The 18,501-nt window shown below is 42.2% G+C and overlaps 1 protein-coding gene across 1 annotated transcript in view; it reads right to left on the bottom strand.

Annotated features, from left to right (window-relative positions):
• Nucleotides 1-18,501, bottom strand: part of ERBB4 (erb-b2 receptor tyrosine kinase 4) — a 466,745-nt gene that overhangs the window by 175,163 nt on the left and 273,081 nt on the right. The window contains exon 4 of the mRNA XM_058028496.1: nt 17,536-17,670. Within this exon, the coding sequence (XP_057884479.1) occupies nt 17,536-17,670 (135 nt within the window). The remainder of the gene's footprint in view (nt 1-17,535; nt 17,671-18,501) is intronic.

Genomic DNA, 18,501 nt, shown 5'->3' with positions numbered 1-18,501 from the left:
AAATGTACTATAACTACATAAATGCAAACTCATTCTGGCTGACAGGGAGGGCACTCCATCTGGCATGAATAATGCAACTTTAATCAGTAATAACAATTATTATGATTATTAAGAGACTACTGGAGCCCTGCACAGAAAGCAAATATATCCACACTGATTTATAAGAATGAAAGTTTTAAATGGTGAGGTAAACAGCAAATTAAAGGAAGAATTTTAACAGATGAGGCTTGATAAGATACAGGTTGTTAGCTGATTTTGGGACTTGCTGAACTGAATAGAAATGCTCCCTTGGAGGGGGTTTTATTAACCAGCTACTCCTGATCAGCAGGAGGAGCAGGATGGATGCACACTCAGGGAACTCTTCCATCCCTGCTGGGGCAGCTCAGGAGCCACAACCCACCCACAATGTGGGCTCCTCATGGAAGACTCTCCTCTATCCCAGTCCTTCCTTGAGGTGTGGAGCTCAGGGAGGAAGTTGGAGACTCTGCACCCAGCACCATAAAGCACAGGTCACTTGTAAATACACATTCCTGAGGCACACTAAGGCAGCAATTTGGCTGCTCCTGCCCCTTTTTGTCCCAAAACATTCTGTAAACAGCTGTGCTTTCCACTGTAATACTGCTGTGGGATAACACAGAAGAAACTTCAGCATCCCTCCAAGTGATCCCTAACTAAAGAGCCTACCCACACCACTGTAAAAGTTGTACTTAAAATAAAAATCTTCATATCTGAACCACCTATGTGCTGAGCTGAGCCTCGCTATGCAGCCAAAAATTTATTCAGCCACCTCTATTCCTCCTGGAAATAAAAGCAATTCAGCATCTTCAAAACATCATTTTAAAAATTTTTTTAACTTGCATGCCTGCTGCTGGTACATGACTTTGTTTGGCAGTGTCAGATGATGATTTGCATTTAAATAGAGATATTTAACAATAAAGCAAGAAAAGGCTGCCAGTTTCCTTTTTTCTCACTGGGAACTCAAAAGTGTCTGTTTCATTGTTTTCACTTTTCTCAGCTGTACAGACACTACCAGGAGCTGAGCTCGTAGGCAGCACACCTCTGAATTACATTGTTTTTTGTCCTTTTGAAGGTCAAATATACTGAGAATTAAAAAGCAAACTCCCTCCAAATAGTGTATCTATATTGGCTTGGTTGTTTTAAAGAGAAAAAATAACTTTCCTTGCTCTCAGTATGAACTGGTCCAGATTCTGCCCTCACATCCTTCTGTATTTCACCAGGTTTTCCCTGCTAAGGAAAACCTGTCCTGTAATAAGGACAGATTGAAACCCATTAAAGACCAGCTCTGCAAAATTAAGACAGAAATAGTCCTGTGGAAGTCAACATACACACTCAGGAGCATAACAAGCACTCATGTGAGGAACAGGTCTCACAATGAGATCTGTATGTCAGGCTTAAATGATAATAAATGTATTGGCCCTAAGGTTGACAAGGCCTTTGGAGGAATCACACTACTACTCACAGATCTTCCTGTATATATTTCTAAAGATTTTAAGACTGTGAGGCAACAGATTTGAAAAGAAAAAAATTATGAAACAATTTGTGGCATAAATCATTCCTGTTATTCCTTGTGTCTAAAATATTCTAAACATACAGCAGAAAGGGCTAAAAGAATTTGGCCAAAATAAAACCTCTCTGCAGGGCACAACCTTGGCCCATTTACTTGATTCTCCACATTAGTGAAGGCACATTTTCCTTTTCCAAGCAAGATAAGGAAGAAAAGAACCTACAAAAAAAACCTACTCCCCATTACAACTGGGACACTGGAATACATTTCTGCTCCTGAACAGTAGCATTGTTTTGCACACACAGTGCCAGTTTGGAGGCTACCATAATTTTCACAGGTTTTGTAATGAAATCTAGGTGAAGAAAAGGCAGATTCCCACTGGAACGTGAGAATTAATTTAGGTTTGGCAAATTGCACAGAGAAAACCAATGTTTTGTCTCCTGGGCTGTCTTCCCTTAGCTAATTATCTTGGCCCTTGGCTAAGATGTTCCTAGATCTGAATTATGGACTCTGGGAAGAGCACCTTCCTTGTCATTTCCAGGCTAGAGTTTTATTTGTGGGAAATGCTTCTGCTTTCCCAGCCAGGGAAAGTCACCAGCAGAAAATGTTTGCTCACTAGCTTGGGAAAGACCAAGGTTACTTCATCCTTGTATTTTCCTGAGAATTGAGAAGGGCTTTCCTTTGACTCCAGACTGACTTTATTATTTCAGAAGCAGTAAAACCACAAAGGATTAAGTTACTGAAGAGACAAGAAAAATGAAGTGCTCCTCTCAGCTCTAAGCTCAGTGTCAGACAGAGAAGAAACCCTGCTTCTTCCCCATCAGCTCTGCCAGCTGCCTCGAGCAGACCCCTCTCAGTAGGAGAAGGAAAGCAGAAATAAGAGAAGAAACGTCTCACTTTGCACAAAGCTTACATTTACAGATGGTTTCTATCTGGTTGGAAATCGTCATTCAGTGTTAGGATACCTGCAAGACATTGATACTGAAGTGCAAATAAACACAGACAAAATAAAATGGCTTAGGTGGTTACCAGCCATAGTTTTAGGCAGCCTTTTTACTTACCTAACAATCTAAAATAGTTGATTAACACTCAAAACAGCTATAAATCACTTCTTAGCTTCTGTAAGCTGCTTATAAACTAACTCATCCTTTGCCTAAAAAATTCACTCCTGCAAAAATGCTAGGGATCCCATAGAGATGTTTCTAGATATAACCAGCCCTAAAGTCCATGAAATTCCAGGTATACTCTGTGGTAAGAGTCCCAGGCTGGTCTTTGCATGGCTTAGGTGAGTCAGAAGGTTTTTACAGGCCTGTGTGTTGTTTTTCTAGGCAGCTAAACTCCTTAGTTCTGTGTATGCATAGATAACAAAATCCAACTGTAATTCAAACACTGCAACACAGCATTAACGAGAATTAAAGATACTATTGTTGTGATGGATTGTTCTGTCTTTATCAGGCCATAATGCTTTCCCTGTCCTTGTCTGACTATTCCTATTGTCATATGTTCATTCATTCACTCACACTTCTTTGTTAGGTAAAAATCATTTTGCATTTCCTACCCTCCCTGTGCTAGCCTTCAGATCTCTGCTATTGATTTGAAAGTTAATTACCTAAGAGAGTCTCACACTTCCCAGGATTTCCTTCCCTAATGGCAGGAGAGACACACACTGCAAGAAAAAGTAAAACTTCCTATAAAAGAAGAAAATGTGTTATAGAAATATCTAGTGCTCATTTTCTCTTCCTCTGTAGAAGCATAATGGGATGCAGAAATCTAAGGGTCAATTCTCCCACTGTTAACAAACTATATGCTTTCATTCATGTCAGGTGAATTCACCTAAGGATCTGTAACCAAATAATTTTCCAGCAGAGGATTAGTCCCATAAAATTCACGCATTTCTTTAACAAGCTGTACCTGAATTGGTGTTGTTACTTTTATTGTATTATTGGAGACTTTTCTATCCCCTCTTTGCTTCTATTTTTGCTTGTCCCCTGAAGTCTCCATGCCCAGTGGAAACACCCTGGGCACAAATATGAATGGGATCCTTTCACAGAGAAAACTCACTTAGGGTTCATAAACAATTACCTACACTGTGGAAAAGCACAGCACCTGTTGTGGATCCATCTGTGGATTCATCCATCCATCCATCATCCATCCATCCATCCATCCATCCATCCATCCATCCATCCATCCATCCATCCATCCATCCATCCATCCCTTAGAGCCCAACCCTGTGAGAAATGAATTTGTAGAGAATTCTCCAAGTTTGACAGAAGACTTACACAGTATGTGTCTGTTTGTAAACCTTGAGATAAGAAATGTCTTTGAAATGTTATAGAATAATTCAGACATTGTTGAGACAGAAAAAGAATGAGAAATAAGTTTTAAAGGCTGTTCTAATCTGACACAACCCCACATGGTAGGAGGATGCATCCAGCCAGGAGCTCTGTAAGGGTGGAAGCAAACTCCTGCTCACGATCACTTCCAACAGGGAGTTCCAGTTCTGCCAGTCAACACTTCTATCTCTCCCTCATCTTCCTCAGCAGATAAGAAAAGAGACAAACACAAATGGAGAGGGACTCAGGGACAAGCAGCTGAAAAGAAACTGGCCTGGGAAACAGGTCTGGGAAATGAAAACAATCCAAGAGATAGGCCCTGAAAGACAGGCACAGAAAGAGATACAGGGACAGCGTGAGGGGGAGCAGGGAGAGGGAGCAGAGATAAAATTTAGCCAGCACTAAAGAAAACAAAAACTGAATACCAAAGAGGGATGCATTACCTTGAGTAATGTGGGATGGAGACGAGCCTTGCGTGTGCACAGGGACCGAGTGCCTGTTGAGAACTGCAAAATCACAGAGTATTGCCAGATCCACTGGTGGCAGACAGTTTTGATTTTAAGGGAGATTGGCCACCAGGGGTAGAGGAATAAATGGAAAGTCAAGAAGAGCATGTCAGCAGCACCGAACGGGCTCGGGCTGCTGGATTCATATCTGCTGCTGACAGCTCTGAGCTGATAGGGAGCTCACTGTAACGTTACTGCAGCTGCTACAGAAAAATGTCTTCAGGCCACAGTAATGACTACAGAAAGGGACCTGAGGGGGGTAATGAAGACACTGGTTATTTTTCTCTGTCTGCAGCAGACAGCGCTGGTAAGGCTGTGTGACTCGATGCATTAATTGGGGGTTTAGTCATCCACACAAAATAAAAACCTTCACATATGACATAGTCTAAAACTTTACACTGATTAAGCAATTAGGAGCTATTAATTATCACTGCTTATAGCTGTTAGCATGGAGCAATGTAAGTGAATTCCCCCCACTGTGATGGTGAATTAGTTCCAATCAGCATCAAATGCCTTCCTGAACACGCACACAGGGATGCTGAGCAAATGGGGAGACACAGCCAGAAGGCTAAAAGGATAGGTCAAGGCATACCTGCTGCTTGGCAGGCTCATCAAGAACAACAAAGCCTCAGGAATCCTTCCGTTGTAATCATTATTGTTTTAAAAATCTCTCATAGGTAGCTGCCCCTCCTCTCTCAGCGCTGCAGGAGCAGAACAGCAGCCTGGTCCCTGCACACTGGGGACAGAGTGAAACACACTCCCTCCAGTGGAACATCCCCAAAGCACACAGATCACAAGCCCAGGCCCCTTCAAAATCCTGGAGTAGCTCTAATTTCCTCTGTGGGGAAGGAGAGGGTGCTACTCCACCACCTGCACGTGAACTCTCACCCAGGGTGCCAAGTTATGCCTCTCATTCTTTCTCTCCTTTGCTTCCTGTGATGAAGGCTCTCCCCTCTCAGGTCAGCAAGCCAAGAAACACTGTGGGGCTGCCCTCTGGAAGGGGACAGCACAGAGCTGGCAGCCACCCCTCCCCAGGACAGCTCTCCAGCCCAAAGGGAGAGAGCTGAGCACAGCACACAACTATCCATGGGCTAGTGCCCACAGCTCGGTGGCTGAGATCACTGGGGAGCCAAGGATCAGAGCAGCCCTAGGAGCTCTGTATTGAACCTAATGATTGCTTAATACTCAGAATTTCAACAGATAAAGTAGAAAAGATGCCAACTAAGACCAGCCTGGGGCAGTTTCCATTGGGAGGTGAGAGCCAGGATGTACAGATTTGAATGCAAAGGAGGAAACTCAACCCTGCTCCTCCACACCCTGAAGAACTCCTGAGCTGATAATAAAAGAAAGAGAAAAAGGGGAGAAAAGTCTGTCTTAAGGAGGAAATTTGAGTGAGCAGAATACAGGTTTGTGAGAGGAAGGCACTGCAGATTCCAGCACACAGAAAGCCAACATCTTCTCTGCCTTTATATTCAGCTCAGCATTTCCCCCTGCATGGGGCTGTCTGAAGTGCCTACATTTCCTGTCTTGGCAGCAGTGACTGCAATGCCCAGCACTGACACCTGCATCCCTCCCTACCTGAGCTCACTGCCCACTGCCTCTCAGACCTGGCACTCTTCTGGGGTGACAGCACAGGAAATCCAAATCCACAAACAAGCCAACAGCAGGGGAGCACATGGGCACCTGTGGCATGTCTGGAATAAATCTGGAGCCAGGTCTCTGTCCATAAGAGCTGCAGCATTTATTGTTTGATGCATATCTCAGCTGAGAATGGAAGGATGCAGATATAAGTTATATAAGTTGCTTTTTTGGGGGGAGAGGATGCAGCACTGGGAGGAAAAATTCCTGCACCATTAGATGAGATTTTTCAGAGGAGGCTCTCAACAAATTCAAACGCAGAACTCAGAGTGTTCTTGTGTGGGTTTAATAGCAGCTCCTCAAACAGGTCAAGTCAGTCAATGCCACATCAGTCAAAATACTGTCCTGTTATAATATTTCTGTAATGCAGCCAAAGCAGTAATAAAGTTCCAACAGAGGGACATAAAGTTTTCATTTTTTAAAGAAAGTAATAACCTCAAAGAAAGGAAATCAAAAGTTGAAATTGAATTGGCTTTCAAAAATCATTTTATTCTTTCTAGATCCCATGTAGTATTCCTACAGTCTGGCAGGGTGTATTTAGAACTGCTAATGTATTAATCAACTTCTGACTCAATTATATGGAAATACTAGAAAGGAATTCCTCATTCCCATGAAATCTGGAGTCCAGTTTTAGGTCAGTTTATAAAGTTTGGATGAGCCTCTTAATGTGCTTATCCAAAATGTATTTCTGGCTATTTGAGACAAAACTGATTATTTCAAAGCAATACTTGGAACGCAGAAGCCCCTTCTCTGTTGGAAAATGATGGCTGGACATATATTCTGATATTTAGATGTAGTGTTTGCTATACACAAAAAATTAATGAAAATAATCATACAAATTTCAAAGTGCAATTTCCTGGACAATTTTCAGTTATCAGAGATCTGCTAAGAGGTGATGCTTTGGGCATGATGGGATTGTCACAAGAAGGAAGACCCTGAAGCTGCCCTGGGTTTGAGCAGACCTGTGGCCAGAGCCCTTTAGCCAGGCTGTGCACAGGAGAGTTCTGAGAGTTTCTGCCAGAACAGACAGAACAAATAAAACCCTAAAAACCACAGATGTGATAGCAACAAAGGCTTGGGGTGGTTTTGAGTTTGATGAAGGCAGCAGAACAGTGTGCTGGGAGAAGCCACCTGGGTGGTGCCAACCCTGCACCCACCAAGCCCATCTGAGGACATGCAGGGTGGGAGGCACACAGCAGCTCCCAGATCCTGCAGACACTATTCAGCAGCTGATTTTATACTCTTTCTTTCCTTCCCCTTTCCCTAAGCAGCTCTTTGAAGGCAGGTTGTGAGAGCAGCTGAAGCTTGCTGTGAGAGACCAATCCCACCCACCCACTCACTACCAATCTGGCAATCACCATGCAATTAGGCTATTTTAAATATTCTGAGTATTTGGGGGTTGTTTCCTACTTTCAAGAAACACCAGTGCTTGTGATAACCAAGCTGCCTGTAATGGAGAGGAATGCTTTCATTCAGCCTGAAAGTGTCTCCCTTGTGCAATACCCTGCTTAAACACCAACCTGCTCATAAACAGGTGCTGTGCAGCAATACATTATGCACACACAGGTTGCCATTAACTGATCTACACACCACCACGTGGAGCCCTACTTCAGTTCTGCACCTACAGAACCACTGCAATATTTTATATATCAGCATTGTGACTTCTGCCACGGGGTGAGTGACTTTCACCCTGAAACTGCTAAAGGGAAGGAGGATACTCAGTGAAACTGCTCAGCACTTTGGCAGGGATTAGGTTGGTTCTGCAGCTGAGTATCTTTTGTTTATATTTTTGCAAAATATATTTCTCAGTGCCAAGGGATGCCCATGCCTGAGATGCTTCAGAACCTGTTAATCCTGGTTTTCTCTATGCCCTCCTCTCTGTGCCCTCCTCTCTGTGCCCTCGATTTCTGGAAATCCCCATGTCTGTAGCAATTCCTTTGCTGAGGTCTGGCAGCATAAGGAGTTCTGTCCCTCACAGCATTATTTTTTCTTATTTGTGTTCATTACTTACTTTTTATTCAGTAACTCAGCTGTGAGAGGCGTTGTATTTCCATTAGATGCCACGTCCGCTTGCCTTTCAAATCTCTTTCAAGGGCAGTCACCAACTGACAAATCCCTTCTGAAAATGCTGGCTGAAGGTATTTACTAGAAAGCTAAACTGATTCCCTTTATTTAAAACACACTGCTCTGGGTTGAGGAAAAAAATTACAGGCAACTTCAAGCAGTTCAGCTTGCCACTCTGATGCAAATCAAGTTCATTGTACCACTAGATTTCATGTATTCCTCCATCTTCAGGTACATCTGCTTGGCAAAAACTATTCTTTAAAATCAAATTTTTCTGTTACTGTATTAGCCTTTCAATTCCAGGTAAAGAAATAAATTATGTCTGGACTAGAGATTCCTTAATGGAAGGCAAAGCAGCCTCCACGTAGCCAGAACAAAAGGCAGATGTGGGACTTTCTATCTGATACAAATTTTCTTTCCAAGTGAGATGTCCATGAAACCCTAACTGCTGCAGAAGTGTGGTGCTTTAAGCCTGCAAAGCCATATGGAAGGAGCTTTCACAAAATGTTTGTGGCTTTTTATGGAAAAGAACAGCTTCTCCTCCTGGCTTTGCTTTGCCATGGTGATGCTGGTGGCAGGGAACATGTTCTGTACCCAGACCACCTGTCTGCTCAGGCCCTGCTTGCTGGTCTCCAAACATACATTTAAAATGTTAATTGAACTCCAAGTAATAACCTCAATGAAAGGCTATAATTTAACAAACTCTGCAATAACAAATGTCTTCAGGGTGTACTTTCTGCAATGCCATTTTCTCCGTAGGTAGTTTCCAATTTAGATGTACACCAAAAATGATACACTAGCTATTCTGAAAGGTGGCTTTAAGCATGAATTAGTCACTTCCTTCTTTTCTTTTCACCAGCATACATAAATATATTGCTGTTACTCTGGCCTTGTGCAGAGCAAAATCCTCATGCTTGGAAAAAACACAAAATACCTTGCAGGGATAACTGGACAAAATGTGGTTATCTCATCTGTGTCCTGGTACTGAGGGCTGGGGGGTTGGTTTACAAATACTCAGGATTTACATGTAATTGGCTCCTGTTACAGAAGCATCCACTGGTCTGAAGGAAAGATTTTATTCTACTTTTAATTTCATTGCATTCACCTCCTTACTGACCAATGGCTTTTTTAGACTTGAGGGAAAGGACTCCATCCTTTTCCTGCTCTGATCCAAGATTCCATATTTCACCACTTTGGCTGTGGCTTCCCAAGGGCAGCAGGACTGGTCCTGAGCAGAAATCTGTTTTGGGTGCCCCAGCTGAAAACACTGGGCTGGACATGAACAGCATTTTTATCCAGTTTAGGCACAGCACACCTGAGAACTGGTGCAAGGTCAGGACCTTTGGGAGAGATGGCAATGATCTAACAAACCCCCTGTTCTTCATAGCTATATACATAATTACTTCAGAGTTAAACACCCAGTGGCCTATGAGTATAAATTTCCACGTGAGTGTAAAAATTATCCTTTTCTAATATTGCAACTACTGGTACAAAAGCTGAGTTACTGTGCTCTGTGAAGAATTACAAGGTCACTACTGAACATTAAATCAAGGGGCTGCCCACCTGTCAGGCCTCATTCTGTGGCTGCAATAAACACCTGTACACAAATTCACCCACATCCCTTGCTGGCAACTCCAAACAGAGACTCTTAATACCCAAGGGAGTATATAAAGCTTATCACTTATACAAAATTCCATGCAAATATCAACTCATGCTTCTTGTGAAACACAGTACAAGAATATAATACATATGTTGAAAGCATTGTACACATATCCACATGGCTGATTTTTTCTTATAACAATTAAAAAAAAGAAAAGTAAGGAGCTTCCGGCCTTAAATTAGTTTGATATAGACATATCTGCTAAACTCAGTTTCTACCAGATTGTTCTAATTTCTGTAATATTTGAAAGAAGTGCATTTTAGAAATTTATTACTCCTTTTGCTAGCATGTGATAAGCTGGCAATAGAACATGGCCCAACAAATGTTCAATTATCAGGGCTGGGGGGCAAGCAACTCACAGTGTGACAGAAGAAATTAAGAAAGGGGGAAAAAAAGGCAAAAAATTGCAGAGCCAGCACTGTTTCCCATCAACCAAATAGAGGGATAAGTATGTCAAACTGAGCTGTAATGCTTCCAAAGACACCTGCTCCCAGGTAAGGTCACTGACAGCTTGGATTGCCAGGAGCACTGAGGGCTGACTTCATGAACAGCTACACAGCTGGGAAGTCCATTTTTTGTTCCTTTAATTAAAATGCAAAGCACTGGCTTAATGGTAAACATTTAATTAGATTTGTCTCTATGTTTCAATATTAATAAAACACATGAAAAATGCATTAAGACCCAGCTAATTGGGGACTCTTTAAAAGTAGCTGTAAATGAGCAATTATAATACAATTGGGGTGTTGCTCCCCAGGGATCCCCAGGACTGACACTTCTTAATATTGCAGACAAAGGTTTGGAAATTATTAAAATATGCCAGGCAATAAAGAGTACAGATTACAAGAAGAGTGAAATCCCAGCAAATTACAGTGAGGAGCAGCCAGTATCAGAGAGTGAGCCAGGCTGGCAGCTAGGCTGGAGTCACTCACACCAAATGACTTTTTTAGAGCCAAACATAGGATTGCATATTTCAGAACAGAACACACAGGCTGCATTTGCTGGGAGGAAAAAAAGGAGTCTCTAAAGCACACAGATATCAGAACTGCCTGAACACCAAATTCCTCACATGAAGCTGAAACACAAAGGGTTTAATTTTTATTTCTATTGGTTATATGAGGAATAAAATGCCACACATGCTTTGCCTTCAGCCTTCTAAAAGCAAAGTTAAAAACACACAGTTTACATTGATAAGCAATGAAAATTCCTCTGGGGCTGGAAATTCCTCATTGTGAGAGATGGGAGAGCCTCTATCTGTCCAGCTTTTGGAAGAATATCAGGAGGTGAGCTGATGACACAGTACACAGAGAGAAAAAGCTGGCTAGGAGAGCTCTTTGAGCCAGCCACAGAAAGCGCAAGATGCAACATAAAACTTGTGCTCAGATTAGAGATAAAAGCAGCTGCTATCATTCCTTTTAATACTGGCAAATAAACAGTTTCTGGAGGGATGTCTGCACTTCACCAAAGCTCCAGGGCAGTGCCAGGAGAGTGCACAGAGCACCAGAGGCCACGGCCACAGGGACCTCAAAGCCAGGCTGGAGGATGAGCTGTGCTCAGGGAAGGCACTGAGCTCCACACCAGGCAAGCTGCTGATAATCCAGGCTTCCTCATACAGGAAATAGAGCTAAGGATGTTTCAAGGCTCCTTCTGCTCTTGAAAAGTCTGTGAATTAATAGGCAAAAAAGAGCCAAGATTTGGAAAAGAGGAGTTTTCAAGCAATGTTTCCCTGGAACAGACCATGGGATTTATTGAGTCACAGGCACAGCCCTGAAGACCAAGGCTTTCCTCTTTTCCTCACATCTCAGAGCTGGGGTGTTCTCACACCACAGGCTGCAGTTAGACACAAAGCAATGACAGAGGAGTACCACGCTGTGAAGAGCAAGGAACTGAGGTTGTTCTGTCTGAAAAAGTACCTTGCCAAAAATTCCAGCTTTATTCACAGCTAACAGGCACTCAGCTAAAAAGCCAGACTGACAAAGGGAATTTTTTCCAGAGATCTCACTACACTTCAGTCTGAGCAGAAACTTGGTTTCAAGAAAATACTTGAATCAAATGTCAAGAAAAGTCCAGCATATTTTTTAAATAACTCCCTGAAAAGCAACTTATTTTTTTTTAACTTGAAAATTTTAGAGTGATTTTTGCATCTGTATTACCCAAACAGTCACCAGCTCTATCATGAACACTCATTCATAGTTTCAGTATTTTTAAGAGCATTACTGACTGATTTGAACACATGCTATTGGCTGTGGAAGTGACCTCAATGTAACAATTCAAACTCTACAAGCTTTTCTGTGCAAGAAAAGCTCCAAGTAAAGATCCTCAGAAAATTCTGATTTAAAATGGAGTAAAAGAGCTCACCTGACAAAATGTGAGGCTTGTCCAGCTCCTGCTAACAACAGAATGGAGGAGAACACTGAAGACACAGATGAAAGCAGCCAGATTTTCACTGGACTCTCCCAAAAGCTGCTCAGAGAGCTCTACTAATCTGGAGGCATTTTAGGCAAGAAGCTCAATTCTTTTTCCCTGCTTTATTTATTTTTCCTGCTGGGAGCTGCACCCTGGTTTTTTACCTCTGAAGAGCAGAGCTGCAAGTCTTTAGTTAAGGGACTGAATCCAAAAAGTGGATGTGCTAACAGGGAATTGTCTCTTGCAATGAAAGGCTTCAGCATGTTTGGCCAATGCTTGAATTCATGGCTGATTTGTGGAAGGAGAGAAAATAGATTTTCAGCATTGTTGCAGAAACAATTTCAATAATGCAAACCTAAAGGGAAAACGTCGTTCCTTGGAGAGTAAAATGCTTTGGAGATTCCCACTGCAATGTGCTCAGCCTAAAACCCCAGGCTGGCAGCACAGAATTCAGGTAAACAGAAGAGAAGGCTGCTTTCAAGTTACAGCTAACTTCAAAATTATGAGATAGCAGAAGTTACAACTAATTCTGCTACGAGATAGCAGAATGGTAAGGTGTAGGAATGTGCCCCCTGTAGACAGAGTGACAAAACTATCCTTTGTCCCCTCAAAAAGGAAAGAAGCCCAGAAGTTTCTCTGGTCCATTAGGTGAAAAAGGCACCTCATAGGCCTGGGGGACTTCACCTCAAACTTAAGGATAGCCAATGGGACAGAAGCCAAAAAGTCTCACCTGGGCAATTTACTAGAAAAAGAAGAGAACAAAGAAACTAATGGCTTTTGAGAGGTGTTTTACCGGGAGCAAGAACCTCTTGCACCTTGCTCAGTTTTCCTCTGTTTGTTATTTTGCCTTTTATTAAACCTTTTTGTTCCAAACACTGCAACAGAAGCCATCCTGCTGATTTGATGCCTCCAAAGGAAGCTGAGCTATCTTGGGTGAGTAATAGACCTCCAAGAGCTTATGAGACCTGTTTTGAGGAGGCTACTATTACTGGAAGGTGTAAATATTTCAGTGTGTGTGTGAGTCAAAATGCCAAGCACAGAGGCTGTGTCCAGGGAGAGCTGAAGCACGTGTGGTCCCTGGTGCAGAGTTTGTTTATCTGAGCACTGAGCCAGCAGCCACTGAACAGTGACACTGTGTCACTCAGAGGCCTCCAACAGGAGCTCTCCTGCATGCATTTGATCACAACTTGAAGAAAAAAGGAGAAGCAGCACTCAGGATTCACATGTCTGCAGGATTTCTGTCAGTGTTTAAGACACCGTGGCCTTTTCAACTGGCTCCTTGGCACTGATGTGACAATGAAATCAGAGGAGCTTTATTCCCAGAGTTCACTGGCCATATTCCCTTCTGTCTGGCACTGATGTGAATGAAGGAGATTGCCAGTGTGATAGATGAGTAATGCCATGATTGACTCTCACAATTAATGGACAAAATCATGTATATAGGTTAAGAAAAGTTTATAGATTTATGTTGTATCCCATCACGTGGTTATCAAGGGACAGCTGGCATTGGGGCATCTGGGAGGGCTGGCTTGTCACTATGGAACACCTGACTTCCTATCAGGATTTGAGGAAGAGATCTCCACCACTGGACAGCAAAGAAGGGGTTGATGGACAGAACTTTGGGAGAGGTTAAAGGGTTAAAAAGGGTAAAACCTAAAACCTCCATTGTGAGGGGGCTGAGCACATGGCAGGGAATATCTTTTGCTCCCATGACCGTAACCTTTTTTCTTCATTCAATCTTCTGTTGTATTTTTGATAAGGCTTAATAAACCTTCCTAAACTATGAAAAGTGAGTAGATATTTCTCACACCAGAACTGGCAGATCCAAGGTATGAAACAGCCACAGAGGCAGGGGACTGATTTTACTTCAGAGCCTCTTCATTTCACTCCACCCTTTTGCCTTCCTCTGCTGATTGCGCTGGAGCAGCAAGAGAGGGTTCAAGTGAAATTATCCCTGAAATCAGAGCATTATCAGCTTTCCCAGCTGGCTGGGGAAGGGAACAGCGTGGGCACCTGCAGTGGCAGCTCCCTGCAGGGCTGTGCCTGAGCTCCCCCACACACAGCTGTGCCCAGTGTGACACTGCATTCACATCAATCTGCTGCAGGCACTCAGGCCATGGGGGTCAAGCATGGGGGTCTTCTCTGGGCTGGGCACTGCTCTTCTGGACATGTAGGCACCTCTGGGCAGGTTTTGTGTCATTTACTGGTGCTTGGAAACAACACCAGTGATGCCAGAGTGCCAAACTGTGTTTGGACGAGGTACCACATTCTGACACCCACGGCAGGTCACAGCCTCTGTCCCTGCACGTATTCACTGCCAGGTGTGGGAGAGGTTTCACAGCAACCTCTGTGAGCCAGGGAGAACTCTGATAAGAGGATCCATGTTTACCCCTGAAAGAATTTGCTACCAAGGTTGTTGACATAGAAACCTAGAGTGAAAAAAGGATAAATAAGAGAAACCTGCAAGTTTCTATTCCAATGAGCACTTCGTCTGTGGTGACCAATGAGCAAAGTGTAAACTTAGGAGTATTGTAAGAATGTATAAAAAGCATGCATGCTATAATAAAACCAGGTTTGAAACCTTCTGAAAATGGAGTGTGTTTCTTTGTATTGTCTCTGTCTCAACCATGACAGCCAGGGATCACTGCCCTCACAATTCCTGGGGCAAAAGGTGCCCTCCAGTCCTGCCAGTCATGGCTAAATGTGGTACATGATGCTGCTAGCCAGGTCTTAGAGGATTCCACAGATTTCCCTAAATTACTGCTAGGATGGACTTTGCTGAGCTTCACACAGCAGGTTTGGTTGGTTCACATTCCCTCCTACAAAGGTTTGTAGATAAACAGTAAAATCCAATAGTTCTTTCCAACATATTTTGACACTGGGATATTCTCAGTAATGCCAAACAACACATACTTCTGTATTCCAGTGGATTTAGCCAAGATTTCCATTGGAAATTAGAAGACACTTGAGACTTAAACAGTAAATACATACACATGCTGGATCCAGAAAAGCCTGAGTCACAGTCTGTGCAGAAAAGAACTTTGTAATGCACTGAGCATCATCTGCAGCAGTGGAGAAAAGCAAGGCTGGGCACAGCAAGCACTCACACTCCTTTAGCAGGTAGTGAAAAGTGACATGTGAGCCAAAATTGAGAAGCATATACCTTATTTAATGACATTCTACACGAATTTCCAGGGTTCAAATTCAAGGTTTGTTTCTCCAAGTCCTGTGTGTGTGCATAGTACATGCATGCACCCACCACAGACAGGTATTTAATTACAGACAATTTTAAATGGTGATTTCTGTACCTGAGTTCTTTGGTACCCAAAGCCTTAGAACCTTTTTAAGCATTTGCTGGCTTTTTGTATAATGGGGTTTATATTTTCACCTGTGTAAGCTGTTAAGACAAATGGTTTGGATTAGCTAATTTAATCAAATTTCAAGGACTCATGAATTGTATTGAGATGGGATTGAGTTTCTCAGAAGGTTCTCATGTTTATTAAATTAAATACAGTCCAGTTGTGCACTGTTTCATCCCAAGTAAGGAAAAACAGAGTAAAATTTGGGTGGCTATCTTAATGAGGCTGACTTGGTACATAGCTCTCAATCATCATTGAAATAATGCTGTTTATCTTATTTATCAAGTACAAATGGCAAAACACAAATTGTTCCTTCCCTATATTTCAAAGCAACTCAAAAGGAATGAAAAAAAGTTTGAAGAAAACTGGACTTTGCCACATACATTCATTCATCTAGCTGTGTGTGGGCACTAATATCTGCCTTCTTTGCTTTCAGAGTGTGTTTCTAAAAGTAGAATGGATCTTGTTCCACTTCTTCTGGAGTCACCTGTAAAACTCCTGTTACCTCAAAAAGATAGTATTGATGTTGCTTGCTCTTTTAAAAGAGCAGAAGCATTTGTCTTGAAGAACTGGGAAAGGTTAAAAGAAAACCCAATGAGAGAACAAAACAGAGTAAGAACCAAGGCTTTTTCTTGAAGCAATGATTCATAAAAGGGTACAGGCATTCCCTCACCTTCAAAGGTTTCATCAGCTCTGCCTAGAACTGATCATCAGCAGTGATGAGGGTTTTAAGATGCAAATAAGAGATCTGGCTGCATTACAACTATGTCAGAAAGCAGGAGGGATGAGGCTCAGCCCTGGAGCTGGGATGGGGAGGAGCAGTGCAGCTTGGCAGGCTCCTGGAGGAAGCTTTATCACAAGTACCTGTGCTCTGGTATTAAGGGGAGCACATGAGATATACAAAAGCAAGGTAGCCTTCTATAAAATCTATTACACCACAAAGCACCTGGTTAAAAACAAGTTGCTGCTTAGAAATTATGGGGACTCATCAAATGGTCCCTATCCAGAGTCTCAGCATTTTATTTTTTTTTTGAGTTGCCACCATACAACAGAAGAAATGAAACGTTTCTTGGCTGTAGTGAAATTTAGAGAGGCAATGTGTCATTTATACATCCTCGAGGGACTCCTTCAGGTATGGAAAGCAATCCAGAATGTCCCCAAATCCAGAATGCTCAGAACAATATGTCTGCTGTGGTGCCACCTTTGACATGTGATATAAACTTCTTCCCAGCCTGTCTCTGAATTTCAGTGTTGGTACATCCTGAGGGTACTGTTTAAAGTACTGCACTTTACTCCATTATGGAATATTTTGCTTAAACACTCTGTATCGCTGTCACCACCATTCACTACAATCCATTATTGCTGCAGAAATCATAAGAATGATTCACTGAAGGCAAATAATTCTTGGGAAGGGAAATAGAAAAACTCTAAGCACATAGATATTTCAAGTTTGCAATGGAAAGCATTAAAATAAAGAAAATGTAGTAAAAAGCAGAGAATGATTTATTATATTGTGAAGAATACCCCATCCTCTGCAAATTCTCTTCTCTCTTCAGCAATATACACACAAGACAACAAAATAATTATTTCTTTGAGGTTCACTTCTCATCTAAAGTCAGAATATCCATGAGCTTTTACCATAATTACTCCAGCAGCTAATTATGATGCCATAGACAGACCATTGTGGCTCAAGGACCAGCCTGAGCAGCAGGAGCAAATGCAAAGCAAACAAGAATGTCTGTGCTTCCACTGCACCACAGTGGCTTTAGCAATAAAGGAGAAAAAGAAAATGCAGAAAAGAGAAAGCAGCTGAGAGAAAATTTATAAAATCTATGATGTTGACAAATACCCTCTATGGACACTGTTTTTGAGAACAGACTAAGTGGTCCTCCAAGCAGTAAACAAACTTAGAAAAATGTAGGGAGCAATGAAAGGAAAATTTACCAACATCATTCTCCATAACAGAGGATCAGGGAAAACTTGTGGCCATATTTACCCAGTTTGATGCTGAGGGGATGACAAGGCTGAGAATAAAAGCAGTACTTACATCCTGAGCTGCCGTTGGTTGGAACCAGAGTGAAGTTGGAGGCCCAGGGGTTCCTCACGATGTCTTGCCAATGAATGGTGTCTGCAAAGCAGAGGAATTTGTTCTGGCCAACATACACCCCTCCATTCAGTATCTCTGTGCAGAAAAACAAGAGAACAACATACTTGTAAGGCTTCAGACAGCTGATTCAGTCTATTGCTAAATGTGTGTTGGAGAGAGGGCATGAAATTTAAATGCAAAAGAAAATTCTGACTGTAATCTTATTTAATAATCTGAAAACTGGAGGACAAGCAGCTCACAGTATTTGTAAACAGGAACCCTTTATTCACATGCAGAAGAAACATGATGAAGACTGACACACAGTTGTTTACTTTTTGTTCCAGTGTGATCATGTATGGAACAGTTTTGTATTTGGTAGGTAAAATAACCTTCAGCACTTAAATGACTTGAAAACACAAGCAATCAATCACACTATACTGCATTTCATTAATTTGCAGAAAGTTTAAATCTTACAATAAAGAACCATGCTGTGATGAGCCCACAGGACATAAGAAGGGGCCAGGCAGCACAAGGTCTGGAGAAAATATATTAGAGCCTGGGCTGCTGTAATACCATCATCCAAAACACCCCAATATTCCAAGCAATGATTCAAATCTCACACACTATGGTCCAAAACTCCTATGGACATGCCTTGCTGGAAGCTGTGTGTTAGAGATGGTTTTTAAGCAGGTAAAAGTTTTGGGGTTCTTCTTACTCATGGGGCTTTTGTGTGTTTTGTTGGCGTTTTCAGATTTTCTTTTTACTTTCATATTTATAGCAGTTTATTTAGAAACCTGCTCTGTTGCCCTGTCTCTGAAGACTTGATCCATCAAATCTCAACATGAAAATGATCTTACAGTTGTTGGCTATAGCACGAGGCTTTCCTCTGGCTCAAAAACTTTTTTCTTTTTACCCCCTAAACCCTTG

The sequence above is a fragment of the Melospiza georgiana genome, chromosome 7 (genome assembly GCF_028018845.1).
Source record: "Melospiza georgiana isolate bMelGeo1 chromosome 7, bMelGeo1.pri, whole genome shotgun sequence".
Taxonomy (NCBI): Eukaryota; Metazoa; Chordata; class Aves; order Passeriformes; family Passerellidae; genus Melospiza; species Melospiza georgiana.
This window is presented reverse-complemented; position numbering and strand designations above follow the sequence as displayed.